Genomic DNA, 23,105 nt, shown 5'->3' with positions numbered 1-23,105 from the left:
TGGGTACAGGGGCAAAATTGTGAAATGTTCAGTTCTCCACAGGTAGCAATATTCAGGTTTGATGAAATACACCATGGAAATTACTTAAGTTTTCAGGAAAATACATGGCTCATTACCAAGAGAAAGCCTGGGCAATTGAAAAAATCTCACAAGGAAGAGGGAGGAGGTTTTAGTATCAGTATTGCTGTCTAGTCAACATTCCTGAGAAACTTAACTGCTACTTTTTATGGCTTCTGTATATAATTTTTCAGCTAGAACTATACCACTGACTATCTTACAGACATTTTCAGTGCCTGGAAATGCAAAATGTTGTAATGTGTAAAACTACAATGCTTGTTGAGCTGTCATGCAGATCTTTGAAGCTGAAAAGAAGCTGGGTGAGAGGTGTGTTGTTTCCAGAAAAGAAATTATGTATCCTGGGAGACGAATTATGTGTCCTACTGTGCTCTAGTTATAGTGTAAATGCATTCAGTATTAGGTATTAGTGTTTAGTATTTATTGTAGCGTAACAGTTTCCAACAGTTTTCTGGATTCCTGAACTTCTATGTTTTGAATTTATTCTGCAAATCTTTTTGGCTTTTATTGTTTTTAAAGAGTAAAGGCATTTTGTTTTGGAAGGCTCCCAGCAAAAATAGATTCTTCTGTGGCTTCCTCTTCTTTCATCCTATTGAATTCTCAGAGACAGCTTGCTTTTTAGCTAATTTCACCAAGTTAAGTAGAGCACTAATGTGGTATGAAGATTCATGTACAGCTCTGTATATTGCTAACAGTATGTTAAATACTCCTACTGGTAGTTGCTTTCCTTGGTGTAGTACTGTGCAGTATTACTGTGTTATGTCAGTTGAGCTACAAGTGAATTTTTAAGATGCTTGCTTTTTTACTTTTTATGAACCATTTATTAATTTCTGTTCTCAAGAAGGAAGGGCAAGGACAAGGGACCTGGAAAGAAACATTGTTTTAGTGAATAGGGCGTAAGGGATAGCTCTTAGTAATGATGCCTCCCACTTTGCTTGCAGGTTGTTTGTATCCGTTCTACATGGAATGCTCTGTCACCAAAGCTGAGTTGTGATACAAGACCACTCATTTTAAAAGCACTGAATGAATTATTTTCCCTTGTTCCCTCACTAACGGTGAATACAAATGAATTTGAGGTACGTACTTATGGACTAAGATGACCTATTCTTTTAGTGTATCTTTGCATAAAACTTATATAAGCCTGCTTGATTTTGATAAAATTGCACCCACTGCCTAGTTCACATTAGTCAAATGCACATTTCATACAGTTTCTAAGTTTTCACTTGAATTAGTGAGTCCTGGGAGATAGATGGGAAATTCCAGTGCAAGGTTAATCCATAGTTTTCCACTCACAGAATGCAAGGACATGTGAGTTCAAATCTCCACCCCTTCCACTTGCCTAGCTCAATGTATGTTGATGTGGCAGTAAGTTGTTTCAGGTAACTGCCTCTATTTCAGCAGCTTATTTGGTCAAAGAAAATATAAATGCATATTTCCTTTGCTTCTGTAGAAATTCAAAGCTCAAGTTATCAGCTTCCTTTGGAACAATACACAGAACGAGGTAAGTGATATAATTGAAAATACTAATTTCTGATGTCAGCAACAGGATATTAAGTTTTGTACTTTTCTGTCAAGACAGTGTTAGTAATTTCATTTTCTAATAGGGTTTTGTTCCTGTTGCTTAACACTGTTTCTGAAGCAATGTAATACATGTAAAAGGTGGTAACTGAAGGTTCTAACATCTGTCATTTCCAAGGAGACAAAACAAACCCTTCACCATGTCCGTACCTTGAGTCGTGGGGCAGTTTTGGGCACCACAATATAAGAAAGACATTAAACTGTTAGCATCCAAAGCACAGCCACAAAGATGGCAAAGGGCCTTGAGGGGAAGCTGTGTGAGGAGTGGCTGAGGTCACTTGGTCTGTTCAGCCTGGAGGAGACTGAGAACAAATCTGACTGTAGTCCACAACTTCCTCACAAGGGGAAGAGGAGGGGCAGGCACTGATCTCTTCTCTCTGGTGACCAGTGACAGAACCTGAGGGAATGGACTGAAGTTGTGTCAGGGGAGGTTTAGGATGATGTTAGGAAAAGGGTCTTCCCCCAAAGGATGGTTGGGCACTGGAAGAGCCCCCCACGGAAGAGGTCACAGCACCAAGCCTGACACAGTTGTTTGGACAATGCTCCCAGGCACATGCCATCATTCTTGGGGATGGTACTGTGCAGTGCCAGTAGTTGGACTTGATGATCCTTGTGGGTGTCTTCTAATACAGCATATTCTGTGATTCTCAGAAACTAGTTTGACTTTCCCTGGAAAATTTCAGCCTTAACGTGGTGAAGCATGTTAATGCTGCTGTGACAGCTAACTCCATTCATTTGTGGAGTATTGTAGTGCAGTGGGAATGTTGGACTATCATCACCATGGGGCTGGTGGAAGAAATGTATTTTAGTTTAAGACTAAGACTTCTGTCAGCCTATTTCAGTGAATTTTTCAACCCCTTGGTTAATCCCAGATGACAGTTAAGTCCCATGCAGCCACTTACTCACTCCCCTTCCTTGTGGTGGGATGGGAAGGAGAGCTGGAAAAAGGTAAACCCCATGGATTGAGACAAGAACTGGCTAATAAGTGAAATAAAGTAACTGTGTAATAATAATAATAACAAAAATAACAGTAACAATAACAGTAGTAAAGAAAGGGGCTGTAACAAAAAGACGAGGAATAAAACTCAATTACAAACAGGTATTGCACAATACAATTGCTCACCACCCACTGAGTGATGCCCAGTCCATTCCTGAGCAATAATGGGTACCCTATGGCCAACTTCCCTGAGTTTATATACTAGGCATAAAATTCTATGGTACAGAATATCCCTTTGGTCAGTTCAGATCATCTTTATTGGCCGTGCTCACTCTGAGCATCTTGTGCACCTGCACAGTGGCACAGGAAGCTGAAAAGTATTTGATTTAGAGTAAACACTTTTTAGTAACAGCTTAAATATCAATACGTTATCAACATTATTCTCATAGCTTGGGTATTTCTACCTGAAGTAGAATGCTTGTTTTCAAGCCTATATAATTGGTCTTGCTACTTTTCATTGAGTATATAAAAAGTAAGCAATTGAGAGTGTGCCTCAGGAAAATGCTGAACTCTTTTCAGCATTCAGTGGTTACTTGACAAGCTCTTTGTATGTGAAGTTTCCAGTAGGTAGCAATACTGTATGCTGTGTTTGTGACTTTGTTTTTCCTCCTGTTAATTTTTTAGGATGCCCTTGTTGCTATTTCAGCCTATAAATCACTCTCATCATTTGACTCTGAAGAACATACAATTCTTCATCTTCCTGAACAGGTAGCCATGTTATATGTTTGATAGTAAGCACATCTGATACTTCCATGTGACATGGGTTACATCCTTTTGAAAGGAAATTAGTCCCTGTGCCTCCTCTGCCAGAAATTCAGGACAGCCTCCTGAAGGAACACAGGGTCCTGCTGGTGACATGCGATGATGTCATGTGTGATTGGCATAGCTAAGTCTTGCGAGCAGGGAAAGGCACAAATGAAAGTTGGTCACGAGGTAGTTTTTCTTATTTTGTTATTAAATTAGCAGCTATTTTTTGGGCAGCTGATTTGCATTTTATGCTCTTCTGTTAGTGCTTGTATTTGAGTCTTGACACTAAGCAGCTCTTGTGATTGCTGTTTCTTTCATTGCAGTCACACTCATGGATAGGGCTCTTGTTCCTAAGACAGGCAAGTCAGTTTCGGAAGTAGGTGCAAGTTTTGGAATGAAGCTGGAAAGTTTCCCTGTGTTTTTGTTGTGAACTTTCACAGCATAGCATTTTACTTTTTTGTCAGTAAAGGCAGTCTGAAGGGCACTGAGGTTCTTACTAAAAGGCTTTTTAAGTATGCAGAGGGCTGTTAAATTCTGAAACTTCTGATTAAGTGATTCAGTAACCTAACAAAATGAAAGAGTACAAGGAGATGAACAAAACGTCATCTGGGTGCCTTTTTTTTTCTTTGTATGAGAGACTAGACAATACTCAGTAATCCACTGGTACTTTATGGAATAGTGAATCCTATGGCTTTATAGTAAAGGTTTTATTTACTGCTTTATTATATGATGGACTCCATTTGTGTATTGTAACTGGCTGTTATGAAAAGGCTGAAATATGCAACTTTAAAATTAAAAAATATACTTTATATAAATCACTGAGAAGAGTTCAGCATAAACCTTACAAAGAATGTTTTACATAGAAGACCACAGGACAGAATAAGGAAATTATATAAACTCTGCTGCAAGACTAACTCTTTCACATTAGTACATAGTTCTGTATTACTAGTGCTAATACTTAGAGTTGTATTACTGGTGCAATTCTTTACAGAAAGTAATTGAATATGTTTTAATTGAAAGCAATGTAAATATGTTGCGGTTTTTCAAATTACAAAAACTCTCTATGTAAAAGTAGTGTCTAGCTAAAATGGTTTATTTATATTAAAGTGCCAATATAAAACATTGTTAACCTAAAGAAGAATCAGAGTGAAAGTAAAGTTTTATGAATATTAGTTCAACTGTAAGCTGATTAATTTTATTATTACAGATATTTATTTACACACCCTGTGATTTTTACCCACTAGTGTTTCAGTCAGGTAGAAGAAAAGCTTTTATTAATTAAGCTTCAAATTTACGAAATGGAGTGAAAATTATGAAATGGGGAATTTTTCATATTTAGTTGCTATTTTTCACACTTGGAAACATGAATGATAATGAGGACTTGAGATTTCTGTGCTGACATTCTGACATTTAATTTTCTAAAATTTTTTCAGGCGCGGCCAGAAGTTAACTCACTGGAAGAGATAGACATGAATGAAGATGAAGAGGATCAGGAGGCAAATCTATTTGTTCCGGGCTCTTCATATATCAAGCTGTTGTCTCTAACACCAGCTGCTGTTTTAGGAGGTATAATATATCCAGTGTTTGAGGTCGCTTTGGAGATACAGAATCACAGTGACTGTACAGACCTGTGGCTCGTCTAGAATAGAGTATCACATTGAAGTGCAGCTTTTCTATTTTTTTTGTTAATAAATGATGGGAAAAAATGTGAAGTAAAAAATAAAGCCCACAACCCATTTCTAGGAAGATGGTGTGATGGAGGTCCTGATGATAGGCAAAAAATGTTAATGAAAAAATTATTCACCCATCCTAAAGGGAAAGCCAGTTCCTTATTATTTACTTAAAGTATTCATTGTTTCATCACAGTGTGACTTCAGTAGGGAGGACTGAACAGATAAGGGCAATTTTGTATTTTAGCCCAGGACAGATTGAAGTAAAATAAATTTGATCTTTATTATTTTGTAAACAGAGCATTAATAGTGTAAAAACAATGCTCTACACAAAGGCTGCTTAATTGATTAAAATCTCAGTGTTAGGCTTAATGCATAATTGTAGTGATGCATATTGATACTGAAGTAGGCTTCAACAGATGGTCTCTGGTTGATACACTTGTTCTGAAACCTCTGCAGTTGAATTACCTTCAGTATTTGAGATTTTTTACCATTCACTTGATTACTTTCAGAATGCTCATTGTCTCAGAGTTACAGGATTTGAGATATTGTCCCATGACATAGACATTGTTATTTCAGTCTTTTTAGAATACATGGGATCTTCATGTGTGATTGCAGGCTGTAAACATTACTGTGAGATAGTAGGTGGTGTTTTGTAGTATTTTCCCCCAGTAGGGGTTTCTAAAATAAGCTATTCATCAAACTCTGCATGCATTGGCATCTGGAATTTGTGCAGCCTAACCTAGAGAGTCCTAACTACTAAATCCTGGAAGCTTTGCAGGGGAGAACAACATAACCTAGTTCAATGAAAGAGAATTATGTATCTTGACAGAAAGCTCAATCTGTGTATTAAAACCAGTATCAAAATAGTTGAATCCAAGCACTCATTGAGCAGTTTCTCCCTCAGAGGTGTCTTCTAACATTGTTAGTTAACAGAGAGTCCAGCACGTTTGAGCAAAACCTTCAGTGACTGGCTGGAGTAGTTACTGAGCATGAATTGCTTCACTGAAAGACTGTGAAACTAGATTAATGAGTCAATGTCCGAGACAGGCCAAAAGCCACAGAGTCCCTGTTCTATGGGAGCTGAATCTATGTCATCTCATTTGCTGGAATTCTAGTGGTGCGTGTTATTGAGATTAATAACATGTAACTACTTTTCATGAAGCATTGGAAAGTGGAGCTTTAGGTAGTATTTTGTCTCAAAAATACTTCTTTAAAACTGTTTGTCACATCAGTTTTCATATTGTTTCTATGTGTTAGATTCCCAGGATATCAGAGGAGTATAACAGCCTTATTTTTTTATTTCAATTGGTTTTCATTCTGGGTGTCTGAGACTCTTCTCAAGCCTGGTAGTCAGAGAATTAAAAAGAATTCATAGGAAGAACTATAAGCTTGATATCATTGCTGTTGCTGTTGTTAGTAATAGTAGTAGTATCCTGACTGCAAAGGGGATGATGATAATGATGATAGTAGCAGCAACAATAATAATAATAAAAATATTGTTCATGTGATGCTAGTTACCTATCTTTACCCTCAGATCTATTTCAGTCACTGAAATACTGTATTTCTAGTATTTACTCCACATCTAGTATTTTTGCTAATTTTATCCAGATTTTGTAGTTGGGGTTATATTTGTCAGTCTAGAGCCTGCCTAAAGAGTTGCTTCTGAATGGTTTATATTTATGTCTTCTGGCATAACTGGCGAATGCAGTAACATGACAGCAGTGATAGGGGGTCTCTATCTGTGTGAATGGTTTCCAGCAGAGAAATAGCTCCCTCTTTCAGCAAATTTCTTCCCTATTGTTGTAGCCATCCTAAACTAAACACTTTCTATAAAAAGTCTAGAGAGGTAGATGGATAGTGTTTTCATGTCAACAAATACCTTAATACCTATTCCTCCAACAAAACTGAAGTGTTGAGGATTGAAGAGAAAGACTTAGAGTTTCTGTCTTGCTTTCCAACCTTAAATATACCTATGTCAGTTTTGAATAAAGTAGCTTTATACTGGAAGTTCCTCACTTTTTTTGTTTTTAGCAAGTTCCCATGTTTATTAGCAATGCTGTTTACAACTTCATAGACACTACAGCTCAGGGGAAAAAATCCTTAGATATAGATGTTCCTCCTCCCCATGCTAGAACATCAGATTTAGACAGCTGCTCCACTATGAAGTGCAAAAAAAGTGCTGGTGTCGTTCTGGGCTTTCAAGGGTTAGTTTTGTCTCTCAGTCCCCAGCCTCTCACATTCCCTTTCCTCTCACTTCATTGCATTGCACTTCATCAAGCATTTGAAGAGTTTGCAACATCACTTGTGAAACAGGAGATGACCAGCATGCCTCGTGCTGTGTATCATTCTGCCTTAAGAGGAGCAGCCACACGCTCAGACCAGGGGAAGACAGTGGCAGGTGTTCCAAATTTCTTGCTGAAAATGTATGAGAGGAACAAGCAACCAGGCATGACACCAGGCCTTGCAGGTAAGCTGTCACTTTCTTGAAGTAGACAAGTATGCATGTTTTGACCCAAAGATTTCTATGAATCTGAAGGTGAATTAACTTAAGAAATGACGTTTTATGCCCCTTAAATATGCTCGCATATTCTTTTGAATTGTTGTCTTTATTACATTAACCTTACTTTGCTTTGGGTTCTCCCTTGGCTCTGAGTGAGTGTTGTCTTTGACTTTTCTGTTCCCTTTCCCTCCGTGTTTCAGCCGGCATGTTGCTGTGTTTCGACCTCCCTGTCCACATGGGCAAGGATGGCAAGCCTATTAATCGATTTCTGGCCAGCAGGGGCCGCAGTTTCCAGCAAATGTTGGTCGCCCTCATTCATGAGGTAAGTTGTTGCTAGCTTTTCTTTGCTTCACTTCTCAGAACTATGACACGTCCTTCCCTGCTTTAGAATCTCTTCTGTTTACACTCATTGGGTGTTGATATCAGCTAGTAGTGGCATGTGTGAATGTATCATAATTAACTGAAAATTTTGTGCAGGACAGCTAGAATCATAGAATTACCAAGTCTGATCATCAGCCTATCACCCACCCTCACTAACTTTAACTTAACTTGTAAATACTTTTTTTTTTTTTTTTTTAAGTGTTCACTACTGAAATGCCTCTTCTGAAAATCAAAAAAGCAGACAGGTGATCATTGCCTTTTCCTGCCTTGCAGACTGCTGTACATATATGCCTGATACCTGCCATGTGTAATCAGTTGTAGGTGAATAGCAAGCTTGAACAATGATGGGACTCTGTGGGGAAACAATATCTACACCTTGCTAAGACTTGGCATTTTTTTCTGTCTGTTAAACATTTCAGCTCCCTGACATACTAGACTTTTGCCACCAAAACCATGCAGTTACCTTTGGTGTGGTTTTAGAAAAATGGCATTAAGTAAGCCCTCACTTAATCATTTTGGAAAATAAAGTGCTTGTAATGAAGTCTGTCAGAGCATTTTGAATTATGGTGCTTTTGAATATCAAAGTCCATCTTTGAAAATTTTGGGCAACAGTAAAAAAATATTAACAGTTCTACTGGATCCAGGGAAATAAGTGTTCCTTTCCCAACTTTATGCCAGTGGGAGCAGCAGCTTTTAACACAAGTGAAACTGTGTTCAACTTTTAAAAGTTTGTAATATAATTCTATTAATAGACATTTTGTATTTCTTAGGAGCTACTTACATGCATCTGAGGGGGTGATCTGGGTCCTGATGTTTTTGTGACGGTCACCCAGATGTGAGGCATATGTACTGTGAAGTTCTTCTATGACCCTACTAAAATCACTGATATCAAGCACTCAGTCATGAAATAAATACAGCACAAGTTTTGAGTGGGAAGGTTGAATGTGCAGAGTTTGGAGAGTTTTTTTGTGAACAAACTGAAAGTCTGACACTAGAACACAGGCGTGTGCCATGGATAATGTGTGGGGACTATGTTCTTATCCTGTGGTGCACCCACATGGCTCTCTCTGAGCTTTGCTCTCGGTCCTGCTTCAGCATGTTCACACTGTGTTTGTACTGGTTAACTCCCTCAGTCTTTCTGGAGCAAGCAGACCAGTTCCTTCTCTAACAAACCTATCTGCAGCATAGTTTGCCTGAAGTTTCCAGTCAAATGAGGTATATGTGTGCCATGGTGAAGTACAGTCTTCTGCTTCTATACCATCTCTCAAATGCTTCCATCTGCTAGCATACACATACAACTTCTGCTTTCCAAATAACATTCTAATAGTTTTTGTCCTTCAGGACTGAAAAGGCACAAAAAATAATAATCATGTCTTATGGCCACAGACACACCACATGGATCCCAGTGGAAGTTAGGCCAGGTATACAAAGACAAAAGCCAGTCTGCACCAGTTGGACTGGAGTGTAGAAATCCATCCCTGACTCTGTTTCATAAAGTCAGTGTCAGTGGGATTATGAAGTACTTTGGATGACAAGTTCTTCTTGCACACTAGAAAAAAAGGTGGGAAAAAACCCACCTTTGAGCACTGATTTCAAGATATCTAACCATGTATGCAAATTTAATAGACATTTTCCATTGTGACATCTTTTCTGCTAAAGAATGAAAGGAAAAACTGGAGATAATACCCCTCATTATCACAGGAGTGTGAATTAATGAATGTTTTCTAACTATTCGGAAGCTCCAGCAGAGAGCACCAGGGAAAGTTCACAGGGATATTTCATATGTCAGAGGAACAGATTCAGATTAATGAGTTAGGAGTGAAGCATGAGCTTCCATAGTATCTAGAAATAAAAGCTCTGCACTGTATGTGATGGTTTCATTTAGAGAGACTTGAGTTTTTGACAGAGGTTCTGAAGAAAAACATGTTTAACTATGCTATCATAGAAGGCATGTATGAAAGTTTTATATCAGTCAAATTATAATAGGATGAAGATCAGTTCTGAACTTGGTTTTAAACACTTGCCTGTTGCCCTAAAGCATCAAATAAAATCCTCATAAAAGAAATAGTTGTGTGTACTAGCAGTGATTATAAAATCCAGTAGCATATCCAGAGTTGGCTTTTCTTATGTGAACAAGCTACCTTCATAGAAACACAACCTTAAAATGGTTTGCTGGACAATACATGGCAATTTTATTGTGGTCAATGTGGTGAAGTGGATTAAGTTAGTGCATACACAGAATGACTGGAGACAGAAATAATTTACTAAGTCTCTCACTACTTTACCAAGTTGATTGATTCAAGGTGTAGTAAAACTGAAAATGAATCCAAATATATTTGTGTTTTTCATCTAAACACAGAGTATCTTCAGACAATGCTAACTGCATGCTTTCAGCAGAAAACTAGGGTAAATATAAAATTTTGATTAAAAATCAGTATTTCTGTTTTCAGTTTACACTGCTTTAAGAGTTTTTTTTCTTGTGCTTTTACCCTTTGTACGTAGAGACAGGGTGGTGAGAAAAGAGTTGTTTGGACCTTTGGCTAGATGAGTAGCAAGTTTAGTCATCCAGCTGAATTTCATGCTTTAATGTTTGTTTGGCTTTCAGTGTTCTTCTGGGGAACAGAGGTTAGTAATAAAGACAGGGAGCCTAAGCTATAAAACTGCCAAATTGGTCAAAAAAAGTTGTGTATTAGTAGGACCTAAGCCCATTTTATTGCAGTCCTATAGGAATTAATGTGTTTTTGCAGTCATCACTTCACAGTTCAACACATCACACTAAGCATTTGTTTTAGGGGTTTAAATTACCCAAATAACACTTCTTTTGCTACTGCTTTGACTCATTATTTTGGGAGAGGGAAGACATTGTAGTGGTTAATCCTTATAGTGACATTTTAAGGAGTGTTCTGTTAATAAGAAGTCTTAAAGTTGCATTTGAAGCATTGAGATCTCTGTAAAGCTCTGAATAATCAAGCCTAAGGTCAATGTAAACATAAAAAAATACAATTAATTGGAGATAGCTGGCATCTATTTAGTTTTACCTCAAAAAAATCTCCAGTGGTCAGCATTTTCTTAGTTAGGACTAAGGAGTCACCACCATACTGGGATAATAACATTTTTGTGTATTCAGTGGTTTGATCTATGCTCACAGCTATAAAGTATGCATGTACAGATTGTGAGTCTGTGTATATATAGTTGCCATTATTGCACTTAGATTTTAGCATCTGAGGCGAGGTGAGGGGCTTGAAAATACCTGTTTCATTTTTATGAGAGTCCTTATGTGTCAAACTGTGATGCCTGGTATCCTTCTACCAAAAAAAATTAGATATATGACATTTGTATGCAGAGGAGATATTTTCTTTCTCCTCCCACTCCCCCTGAGAGTGCTGGCAGGAATTGGGGGGGCAAGAGCTGTGTGTTGCTCTGATCCAGGGGTTTTTCCAGATGCCTTCAGTCCCTTCTGGGTCACCAGAACTGACACCTTGAGAAGGCTGACCTAGAACAGAGGTTAGACAGAGTTAAGAATAAAGTAGGTATTTATTGAAAGCCTTAAAGGACACACCTTGGGCAGTACAAGAGTCTGGCCAGGGCTACACCCAAGGTGGACCTAAAAGTGGTCACAAAATGAACAACTGGTCACAAGGTCTCACATTTTTATAAGTTTTGGTCCATCTGCCTATTTGGGTTAATTGTCCAATCACTGCTTCAGGTTATGAAATCGCTTCCTTGTTTTCTCTCTTCAGTCCACCATTGTTTATGCTTTTGGGCCTGAAACTTGTAACGATCATCCTTGATATCGAGCTGGAAAAGGAATTGTTTTGTCTACCTACCCTGTGTAGAGAGCTCACTAATACTTAATAGGAAACTCTGAACTACACACCTAGGCAGCACTGAATCAGGAACATACGAAAACTAAAACTTAAGGCATCATTTGTATGTTGAAAAGTCTTTAAAACACACAAATAACAAATACCTGGGTTTAGCTGCCATTCAGATTGAACATTAACAGCAGCAAAAAGATAATTTACTATTCAACCTTAATGGGCCATACCTCTTCTATCACCTAGGTGCTGTTCTAGCTGAGGAATTGCATGTATCTGTGATATCTGTCAGCAGGATCAGATTAAGATGCAGAAGGTTTATATTACTTGAATGGGTATTTCACAGGAAGAAGAAAATAGGTTCAATAAACTGTGGTATGATTCAAATGCTGACTGTATTGCTCTTTAGTGGTCACTGGTGAGTTGAAAGAGGAAGATCATCACCCCTAGAAATGGGGATGTGCTGTTTGATTATTAAACAGAGCTTGTCGGCCTCTGTCTGTGGGGACATGTAAGTTACTGTAGTCAGTGGTCAGAAGTATAGACCATGGGTTTTCTGTTTTCCTGTGGCTGTCTGGAGCACACTCTACAAGAAGTCTCTGAATATTGCCTATGACTGTTTCAGGTTTTGCAAATAATGTTCATAGAAATTTCATAGGAAATTCAGAATCATGTAATATGTTGTGAAAATGATTGAGGATGAATAGTCACTTATGTTCACATCATGTACCATATATTCTGATGGTTCTGTTCATGTGTATTTTGCATCAGAGTTACTAGGCTTTCACCTAGCTATCCATCTTTTTGTTCTTTATTGGAGGTGAAGAGGACAGTTCATCCTACATGCAAAAAGCACAGAGACAGACTGCTATTGGCAGACCAGTGTGGTAGATGGTAGCTTTGGCACTTTGAACTGGTGCAATTTGTAGGGGTTTTTTTAAAATGGAAAATGGTCTTGCCTTTGCATTTTTCACAATATCCAGGTGCTTTTAGTGTGTTGGAAATAGCACAAGTTACTTTTCCCTATTTATGAGCCATATTTACAGGCACAATTGCAAAGTTGAGTTGCAGAGGTGAGTTATGCACTATTCAATGGTACAAGTAATAATCATGTTAGGCACTCTGTATACTCATGGAAGAACCATTCCCTGCGTATTTTCTAAGTGTGTTCAATTAGATGTGCTGTGATGACATGCACCTTTGGAAAGTAAAGTGAAAAACTCCTTCTGTGCTTTTCTTTCCTGGTTTGGTTTTGATGTAATCGAGATACTCAAACATTTATTCAGACCTTGTATGGGAAACGTTTATTCAAACCTTGTACCTTAAGATGATTATTGGATTTTCTGGAGCAGAATTCATTGTAGAATTCATTCTTCTGTGCCTAGAGAGATGTAGCACCAAATATTAACTAGTTTGTGCTGGTTTCTGCTACTGAATTTACTGAGTGTATTTCATTCAGTGATAAAACAGTATTCAGAAATTAAGTTTCTGACAGATTTTTGTTTTTCTTTTCCTTAGTCTACTGTGTCTTAGAGAAAGATTTTTTTTTTTTTCCTCACAAAGAAATGTTAGGGGATGGATTTGGAAGTATATGCAATCAAGTATGTTAAAAAGACCCTCTAAGCAAAAGTTAAAATTAAAAGAGAGTCTGTTTCACTATTTCCTTGATACAGATACATAATGCTAGCCTTATTTATGAAATCACTGAGGTGGCATTTTATATGTCCCATATGTGAGCAGAGCATTTGAATACATGCCTAAACATTTCACTGACATAAAAGTATTGTCCCTAACCAATACAGAAGTAGTGTCTCCTGGGTTTGCCAGCATTATCTGTCTTGCATTTTGACCACCATAGTCTATGATTTTGTGTCTTTTCAGGCAGACATGTCCTTCTTAAGCATCAGTTGAAAGGCTCAGGTTACTAGCTCCAAGCTCATGCCATTTCTTACTGCCTCAGATATCAGATCGCAGCTCTTCCTTAAAAATCACTTGGCTGGTTTTGATCTGGCCATGTGATGCTCCTAAGAAAAAGCCTACATCATGTGCCAGTGTTTCACAAGCACTAGTCCTTGGTTCTCAGTTCCCTTGAACAGTACAGCTTATATGAAAATCTTCAGCACTATGTCCAGTCATTTTCAATTGTAGATGAATTTTGAGTGTTCTTTGTTATGTGGAGATGTTCAGTCCCCTCTTTCCTTATATTCCACATACATGCAAAATGATTACTGCCATAAAGTTAATTAATGAAAAGCACCTCAGCGGCTCTATTGTCATCAAAAACATCTGTAAATTTTAGGTGCTTCTGATATACCATATTGTCTAGATGCTTACAATGTCACAAGATGCCTAAAGCTTTGTAATGAATTCCTGCATGAGCACCTGCAGTATTTTGCAGGCCTGCTTTTGTTGTCTTTCACAAGTGTGGATTACATGGTGAACTTCACAAATCACTACGAGACCAGTTAAACCTGTAACACAGAATCATTTAGGTTGGAGAAGACCGCACTGGGGGCAACCTTTGACCAGTCACCAATTCTCAACTAGATCATAGCACTGTGCCACATGCAGACATTTCTTGAACACCTTCAGGGATGGTGAATACATCACCTCTGTGGATGGTCCATTCCAGTGCTTAACAGTTTGTTACATGAAGAAATTCATCTTGACGTCCAGTCTGAATCTTCCCTGGCACAGTTCAAACTGTGTATTCTCGTCCTGTCCCTTGGTGTATGGGAGAATAGGCTAATCCCCACCTGGCTACACCCTCCTTTCAGGTGGTTGTAGAGGGCAGTAAGGTCCCAGTGATCCTCATTTTCTCCAGTCTACACAGCCCAAGCTCCCTCAGCCAGTCCTCACAGGACTTGTGCTCCAGATGCCTTACCAGCTCTGCTGTCCTTCTCTGGACACACTCCAGCACCTCAGTGTCCTTCCTGAAATGAGGGGCTCCAAAAATTAAGATAGAATTCAAAGTGTGGTCTCCCTAGTTCCAAGAACCCAGAGACAATCACTTCCCTTTTTGTGCTGGCCGCTCTATTGCTGATACAGGCCAGGATGCCGTTGGCCTTCTTGGCCACCTGGGCACAGCTGGCTCATGTTCAGCTGTCTGTTGACCAGCAGAAATCTAAACAGTCTAATGCACAAGTCTAAAACAGTTTCAGAGTAGGGGAAGAGGGGAAGACTGGGCTTGTTGCAAATTCCTCAGTAACCCAAGGAAACCAATTCTAACTGGAACCTTGACTGCTCATAAACTTTTAGAGGAATTGATGAGCAGAGATAAGAAGGATGTATGAATATTATTTTAACTAAAAGGAAGGACTAGCGTTTATGAGTCCTTATTAAGATGAGATTGAGCCATAAAATAGAGATGAATAAGCAGGATGACTCAGGAAAATAATGATACAAGGGGAGGTCAGTTATTTATCTTGGCAAACAATTTGCTTTTAGAAACATCTAAGATACCCACAAACTATGAAGAAACATTTGCCAGTGCTGCTAAGTGTTGTGCTTATTGCCTCATAGAATTCCACTGTCTCTCTGGGATCAATTATTTGTTGCACTACCTGCAACTACTTTTGACTGGCCTGGATAATGAAGCTGAAAGCATCTTGGTGTGGGTAAAATCAGAAAGGAGAATGATTTTAGTTTCCTACAGCCATGTATAATGGCCTGTGGGAAGGAGTGAATGTTTGTCTGCAAATCATAGACTGGAGAACATAGATTCTGCATATGTTAGACTTACTGTAATTACTTCTAACCTTTCTGGTGTGTTGCACAGGTTAATATTCAGCCTTCTGAATGGCACCACTCCATACTGCTGCCCCAGACGTGGTTAGGATTTATGAGTCGAACCTACAATGCAGTCCTGCAGGTAATTTTGAGATATATAAATAATATTGTGGACATTAATGCTTATCCAGGTGGTATGGATTTTAATTTTACAAGCAAGAACACTCATACAAGTTACAAAAACATTAAGCTTGAGGTGTTTAATTATAACATTTATAAAAAAGAAATAAAAATGAGTCTTCAGCACAGTCTGGGATACTTTTAGAAGTGCATTTTCTATTTACAGTTCATGTTCATGCAGGTTTGTTCATGTGTTAACTTGCAGAATGTGTCAATTTTTAGAATCTTTAGAAGATTAAATTTTATCTAGAGCTCTAACCTATTGCTTGGGTAGGAAGTTTGTAACAGTAGTACCACAGAGGAAACAGAAGCTATCAAGGAATGATTCATTAAAAATAATTTCCCTTAATCAGCATGTAATCCTGCTGCTCTGTAAGAGACTTTTCTTTCAGTTTTTTCAACCCTATATAATGAGTAGGAAATATCTTAAATTCTCTCTTTTATCAGGTTAGCTAACCTGGTATCTAGACCAATGTAGTGTAATTTGATTTTCAACAGGAAAATTATCTAAAAAAGGTTTAGCAAATAGCTTCCTTCCAGAATGTTTTCTTTGTGCTACTAGAATGGCTTATTTGTATTTCCAAGGGACATCAGCTGTTTTCAGGGTGAGCAGCTCAGGTTGCTGAATGAATTTCTAGAAGTTTTGACTGCTCCCTTTTTTGCTGTGCAGCAAAGGATACAGTTCTCTCACATTTTCAAAACAATTTTTCTCTTGACCATCAACAAAATGCAAGGTCCTAAACCAAGCAAGCCCCATTACAAAACAAGCAGCAGCTATTCAGATTGCAGATTTAGATCTTGGGGGACATTGCATTTAATTACTTTCCTATTTTGCTTCCCTTCCAAGGTAAGATTTCACAAGAAGCTTAGCAGGTACCAGATTTTTTTCTAAAGGATCTGTAGGATTTTTTGCCATTTTACAGGACAATAGAGTCTATGTTCATTGCTTCTTACTTAATCCTTTTGCTTTTGTAGTACATTTCATCAGAGGTGGCCAAAACAGACTACAGTATGAGTAGTCTGGATAGTACATAATTCAGTGTTTCTGAACTGCTATAATGCCTTCTTTTTAGTCAGTGTGTAGTATGTACTCCTTTAATCTCTATGGGGGGTCACTTTCTAAGTGAGACCTGGATTTTCAAGATTCACTGTGTTATATTTTCAGGTTGGTATGTACACCCAAACTACAGACATTCAGTACCAGAAAAACACAGCATATGTGCCTGTATTTTTTTTCTTTAAGACCTAATTATCTGCTAAGGAGCGGTAATTGACAAACTAAACTAGTTAAGTTATAGTTCTCTCAATTGGAAGCAATTGCAAAAATCGTTTGTTATAACATAAAACATTGTTGAGGGCAGAAAGAATGGTGTAGGAAATCACAAGGTGAGGTCAGAGTTATGTAAAGTAAAAGAATGAGGAATTCTGCTTTAAGCAGACCAGCAAGAAAGTGATGTTTTGCTGTTAGAATCCATTTTAGCTAGCAGGCTTCTTAAGCTCACTCCCTGCTTATTGTACCCCTTCCCAAGGGAACTTGATTCTGCAGGTACTAGATAGCTGCCTCAGTATTTGTGGTCATTTATGCCATCTGCAGTTTGTTTTTCTTACTCAGAACAAAAAACTATGGATTCTTCACCTTGATATAGTGTATATTACAGTGGGATCCCATATGGAAAGCAGTCAAGGTCACTTACGAACTAGCCCTTAGGTTAGGCAGCATTATTTGATTATTGTCTGAAGAAATCTTACAATGTAAATCTTATTATATAAGATCCATTTCTGACTTTGCAATTTTGCAGGGGAGGCAGGCTGAGCTGGAGATGCAGTTAAAACATGGAAAAGAAGATCCTGAAGAGGTGCAATACAAACAATTTACAGCCTGGCTGTGGTAAGGAAGTGCCTGTGTACTCTTGATCACTTGTAATGGCAAGTAAGGAGACAGAGGAGGGCAAGTTTGACAAGCCTTTAATTTTGCAAGTTTAAAGACTGTATGAGCACTAATGAAAAAAGCCCAAAACCAAAACAACAAGCAACCACCACATACAGTGACCATGGTGGGGAGCGGGCACTGGAAAGAAAGACTATTGGGTAACTGTAAGTATTTCCATAGGCACAGGTTGACTTGTACCTTCCCCTCTACAGAGCCTAAAAGCATTGTATGGTGAGCATCAGGAAAGAATGAAAGAATTCCTGAATTGTAGGTTTTATAGGATGTTAAAGGAGAACGGTTATGCAAAGATAAAAATTTATTTCTTGAGAGTTTAATGAGCTGTTTCGCAGAAAATACCTTGGTAAAAGAAGTGTAAGTCACAGTCTGAGGTATGACATGGTGCACTGATGATAAGGTAGCATTTCTGAGTGTGAGGACGTTGTTTAAAAGCAAGCACATGATGCACATCCTGGTCCATATCCTCCACCAATTCTGTTTCAGTCAAGTGAGAAGTGTCTCTCAGTCTGTCAGAATTCAGCCATGTATGTGCATGGCCAGGAGAAGAAGGTGGGAAGCGGGAAGCGTCACAAGAGAAAAACTACCTATCCATGGACAGTATAAATATCTGGTTTTGTGCTTGTTCATAAGTGTTTTGGAAGTAAATACGTACAAAGCCAAAATGCTTTTTGTCTGTTTCAGCCAAAAAGGTGTATTACTAAGTCCCACTCAAGAGTAAATCAGAATTTATCTCTATTTTATTCCAGCTAATTCTGGGATAGAGGCTTGTGTTGTAAGGTCCAGAATGCTACAGTGTTGTATAAAAGATCCTCTATCAATGACGGGATCCCTTTCTTGATAGGGTAGAAAAAGGCCTGTAGCAGTGCTGCTTTTGTAGATTTCTCCTGAAAGTATATCTGCTCTGTATTTCCTAAATGGTAATAATGTAAGCTATGTCAAAAATTAACAGAATTCCCTTTTTTAGGAAAGAAATCAAAGCAGTAAATGAACTGGAGCCCAGTAATAGCTTTAGTTTCTTTTCCAGTTCACAGTTATTTACTTGGTTCCTCAGGGCCCTAACTTCAGTAGCTGTTAAGAATTTTTGTTGCTCACTGGGGTTAACTTAATTGTGGACAATGTGGTATAAACTTTAGTGTTAATTCTTTATTGCTTAAGTTTTGCATTTTTTTTTGTGCAGTTTTGCATTGGTATTTACATTTGTAAATGCTTCCCTTGTGTTGGCTTTAAAACTGTGTGCAAAAGCAGTGTGATTATGAAGGAAAATCTGGGTAGGTTTCTCCGAAAGCTTGAGTGTAACTCAGTCTTAGACAGTTTTATACGTTCTATACAACCTGTTTTAGGAGACATACATTTTCAGTGTAAAGTTGTCTTTTTCTGTAGAATTACATTCATGGCCATGTAGAATTGTAGGTTTTAGATAGAGGATCTCTCTCCTCATCCACACCTTTCTGAGTAGGAGATTGATTGCATCTCTGCTTCAGTCTTGCTATAAATGCAAAACAAAACAACTGAAAACAAGTAGCCTATTAGAAATCAACTAAAACAGTGTAAGAAATTGTAACCACTCCTATGGCCTTAATTTAAATAGATTCAGGCTCATTGACCATGTCATAGCATGACTGCCTGTAGTGGTTTCCAGAAATATAATAAGGGTTGAATAAATTGTAATGCTTGTCCATTATTAAACATTCAGCTTTCATTATGGTAGAGCATAGCACAATGATTTGGAAACTTACGTATTTGATGTGCTCAGAAACCATATTTATGGCTATTGCATGAACCAGCATTTTATAAAAAGTGGTATTAAGTCAAATAAGAGTTCTTTATAAAACACTGGCGTTGCACCTGAGCATGAAGGTATTTGAGGTGATGCATATATTTCTTAAACACCAAATGCTTGTAATTATTTTGCACTAAGTCTTCTGATAGGCTGTTGCTAATAGCCTGTGTTAACTGTTCTGATGCCGATGTTAACCTAGAATAGACAAATGTGAGACAGAAGAGAAATATAGCTGAGTTCATGCTATACTATAACGAACATGGTGTAAATTCTTTCTGTTCTCCTGCAGGGTCAGAGATATGTTGACCGATGTCATCAAAGGTGCTTCCAAGTAAGAACTGCTAAATTACTACAGATTATGGGTTTTTTCCCATATTTTCAATAGAGAGTGGGACACTACTCCTTTTCCTCCCAGATCTTCTTAAGATGATTTTTACCTTCATTAAATTTAAAGCATCCAGGTTTCATGAGTGTTTAGATTTAGAAGTTTCTCTATGACGTACATAGTGAAATGTAGCCTTTTAGAAGCTGATGATCAAATCAGCAAAGGTTCCATGCATAGAGTAGGAAATTACTTAATGCAAAAGATACTGAGAGACTTCAAAGAGCTTAACTAAGTGCCTTGTTGTAATTATTTGCTAGTTCCTCTTATTTGAGAGGAGATAGTCTTACTGTTCCAAATGACAACATTCCACTAAGACTCATATTTCTTGCTTTAAATACTTTACTGCTTTACAAATACTTTTACTGTGATAATGACATCTTTGAATCTGGAATAAATGCTAGATTGGTAGTGTAGGTTTATTTTTACAGCAGCAGTAAAAGCTTTTAGAAATGAAAGACTGGTGCAAAAGACTGGCCTTACTGGCCTGTAAGTGGTCTAATACAGTTCTATTGTTCAGATACTTTTGTAAAACAACATAAGAGAGTTCCATCAGGATTGTATTGCAGTGTGTTTTTATGGGATTTACTAGAATATCAACGTACTTCCTTATACAAAACTGAACACAGTTATGTTTTCCCTCATTACTGTCAGTGGCAGATTTTCTTTCTTAATTTCCTTAAAGGTTTGCACAGTCACAGAAATTAGTACTCTGAATCCTATAACTTTCCATGATGTTAGTGTTTTTGTAGTGTAGGGAAATAATTCAAAACTTTCTTTTAAGCTGATAATTCAATAATGGCTGCTCTGCTCAATCCCCTTATGCTGTTGCAATGAAGTGGCACCTGTCTCTCTAGCATTCTCTGTTTGAAGATGTTTTTGTTTACGTGCTCTATGGAAATGGTACTAGCTAATACCAACTGCTGCATTTCTGTGAGTGCTACTTGCTCTGCAGGGTAGCAGTCTATATTATAGTGGAAGAAAGCTTCTGTTTTTACACAACTTCGTGTGTGCTAGCCTTTATATAAAAGACAGACAAGAAAAAAAAAGACTGGAACACTTCTCTCTTCTGTTCTTTCTATAATTCCTGAAGATGAAATGTAACAGATTTCTGCTGAGCTAGAGGAGAGCCTGATGAAGTTGCTAGGGGCAAAGGCCTTCCCTCCTGGATCACCTGTAGCATACCTTTTCAGTTTCAAGATACATGTTTTGTTGGCAGCATCTCTATTGTGTTTCTTGACTGTTTGCCTTTTTCTGTTCAGAGACAGCCCAGTGGTGAAAGGAAACTCTATTTTTGCTTTAACTGGCCTTGCAGTTGCTGTAGCCAAATATGAAAGCAGCCTTTCTTCAGACACTGAAGGGGTGCCTGAGGTGAGTGAATGTGGGAGAGGGTCCCTTCTCTTAGTGGAATATAGAGAAGTAATATGACCAGGTGTTTGAGGGACTGGTAAGTGGATATGAAGTACCTAAAATTTTCAAGTTCAAATTTCACCATACTCAGTGAATACCATCTCTCAGATGCTGTGATCTATACAGAAGCAAGTAAAGTGCTTATGTGCCCTGTCACAAGAGGCATAATGTCTAACTCATTTATTTGACTGTTCTGACAGATGAGATAGGTCACTGTATGGACTCTTTTTTCATAATTTCATGATTTTTGTCTCCACTGAATAGTACTTGATCAAAAGTAAGTGTTTGTAAGTAAATGATGCTACTTACACTATGTAGGAATGACAAAATTATCTCATTCATGATGGATCACCAGCTGAGCTTCTGTGTAGGTAGAACTTGATTTAAGAAAAAATGATGATGATGATGATGATTTTGATTTGAATTTTATAGACCGAACCTGATTTTATTCCTATGAAACACTGGATTCCCATGGTCACAGAGACCCTCTTGAGTATTGTCAATAGCCGCTACCAACCTAAAGGTCAAGTCTTCCCATGGTTCTATCAGGTATGTGCTGTGGTACTGAAGGCCAGGTAATATAGCTATATTTCATATCTGGAGTTGTAATTATGAAGTTTTCTGTTCTGTTTGAACTGTAGTAGTTGGAATAGAGGAAAATAAAAACTTTTCTTGCTCTTGTTCATTTTCTTTCATAGTGCTTTCTCTTTATATTTGTATTTGCCTAAAGTTTTTGTCTTTATTATCAAAACGGTAAAAGCTTCAGGCAAGGAATGTCAGGCTGTAATACATCTGTGCTGCTGTTTGCCCTATAGATGTTTATTTTAAATTCCTCAGATGCTGAGTGTTATTACCTGGAAAGGAGTAAGAGAAAAAAAAAAAAGACTCTCTTTTGTGTTTTTCTAGAAATCCTATTCAGGTGAAAATACTGCTAGTATTATAGCTCGATCCTGTGCGGCCACAGCGTTGTCTCTCCTGGTGCCGATTTTCATTGTGTCATACAAGGAGAAGATTGAGGAGGTCCTGAGTATGCTGACTGACAGGTTACCTGGGAAACCAAATGCTGATGAGTCTCAAGCTGTTCAAATCCACATGGGTCTTGGTTTGGGGATGTTCATCTCACGTTTGTATGAAGAAAAAGTCAGGTGAGAACTACTATATTTAATGTAGTTGTGAAAGTAACTTCCTTCTTCTGCATGTTACCTTAAGCTTTGAGGAATTAAAGTATTTACAAGTCATAGGCAAATGATTCTTGAAGGACTTTGTAATGTTTCTTAAAATTTGCCTCTTATTATCAGTCTTCCCTCCCCACTTCAGCCCCCTCCAGAGCTATCCTAGGTATTTTGTCATTCTTTTGGGATGAGGGACTAATTTTCATAATACCCTGAGGTACAAAGTGCAAATCAGTCAGCTAGAAGAGCAACACATATGCTTTTAAATGAGACTAGTTATGCTGGAAGACATAATTGTAAAATAATTCACTATTTTCATTGGTTCCTTTGTAAGTTGTGGGACAGTGTTCACTTACGCCATGTGAGTTACACGTACAAGAATGGAGCTACAATGGAAGTAGTGTAATGAACTGTCTTTAAAGCATGCTGTTACAGCTGTGTTGTCAGCACAGAGGTGTTCTGAACTTGTTGGAAAATGCCCCCTTTTCGGAAAGGTTGGCCTTAGTTGCAAATTTCTGGTGATTCCAGAGAAATTAAGAAGTAGGTTTGGCTTTATACTAAGTCAGTTTCTTGACTGCTAGGGATTTTGTCTTCTTGTATACATGTAAAAAATGTTTAATTAGTACACAAGCACAGGTACCAAACAGATTTGATTGGCAGTTTTTAATTTGCTCAGTGAAGCTAATGTTTCCAAGGCAGCTGCTTTCATTGAAACGGAAGCATTGCTGAGTTCTA

At 38.0% G+C, this 23,105-nt stretch overlaps 1 protein-coding gene across 4 annotated transcripts in view; it reads left to right on the top strand.

Moving 5' to 3' along the window:
• Positions 1 to 23,105, top strand: part of FOCAD (focadhesin) — a 93,361-nt gene that overhangs the window by 49,252 nt on the left and 21,004 nt on the right. For all 4 annotated transcript variants that reach the window (XM_023943533.2, XM_086868029.1, XM_023943534.2 and 1 more), the window contains 12 exons: positions 1,017 to 1,151; positions 1,526 to 1,576; positions 3,275 to 3,358; positions 4,831 to 4,963; positions 7,349 to 7,537; positions 7,771 to 7,892; positions 15,548 to 15,640; positions 17,478 to 17,566; positions 19,696 to 19,737; positions 21,051 to 21,159; positions 21,631 to 21,747; positions 22,105 to 22,343. In XM_023943533.2, the coding sequence (XP_023799301.2) occupies positions 1,017 to 1,151; positions 1,526 to 1,576; positions 3,275 to 3,358; positions 4,831 to 4,963; positions 7,349 to 7,537; positions 7,771 to 7,892; positions 15,548 to 15,640; positions 17,478 to 17,566; positions 19,696 to 19,737; positions 21,051 to 21,159; positions 21,631 to 21,747; positions 22,105 to 22,343 (1,403 nt within the window). The remainder of the gene's footprint in view (positions 1 to 1,016; positions 1,152 to 1,525; positions 1,577 to 3,274; positions 3,359 to 4,830; positions 4,964 to 7,348; positions 7,538 to 7,770; positions 7,893 to 15,547; positions 15,641 to 17,477; positions 17,567 to 19,695; positions 19,738 to 21,050; positions 21,160 to 21,630; positions 21,748 to 22,104; positions 22,344 to 23,105) is intronic.

Source organism: Cyanistes caeruleus, chromosome Z, assembly GCF_971803275.1.
Source record: "Cyanistes caeruleus chromosome Z, bCyaCae1.hap1.1, whole genome shotgun sequence".
Classification (NCBI taxonomy): domain Eukaryota; kingdom Metazoa; phylum Chordata; class Aves; order Passeriformes; family Paridae; genus Cyanistes; species Cyanistes caeruleus.
Note: the sequence above shows the minus strand (reverse complement) of the source record. Positions and strands in the feature narration are given on the sequence as shown.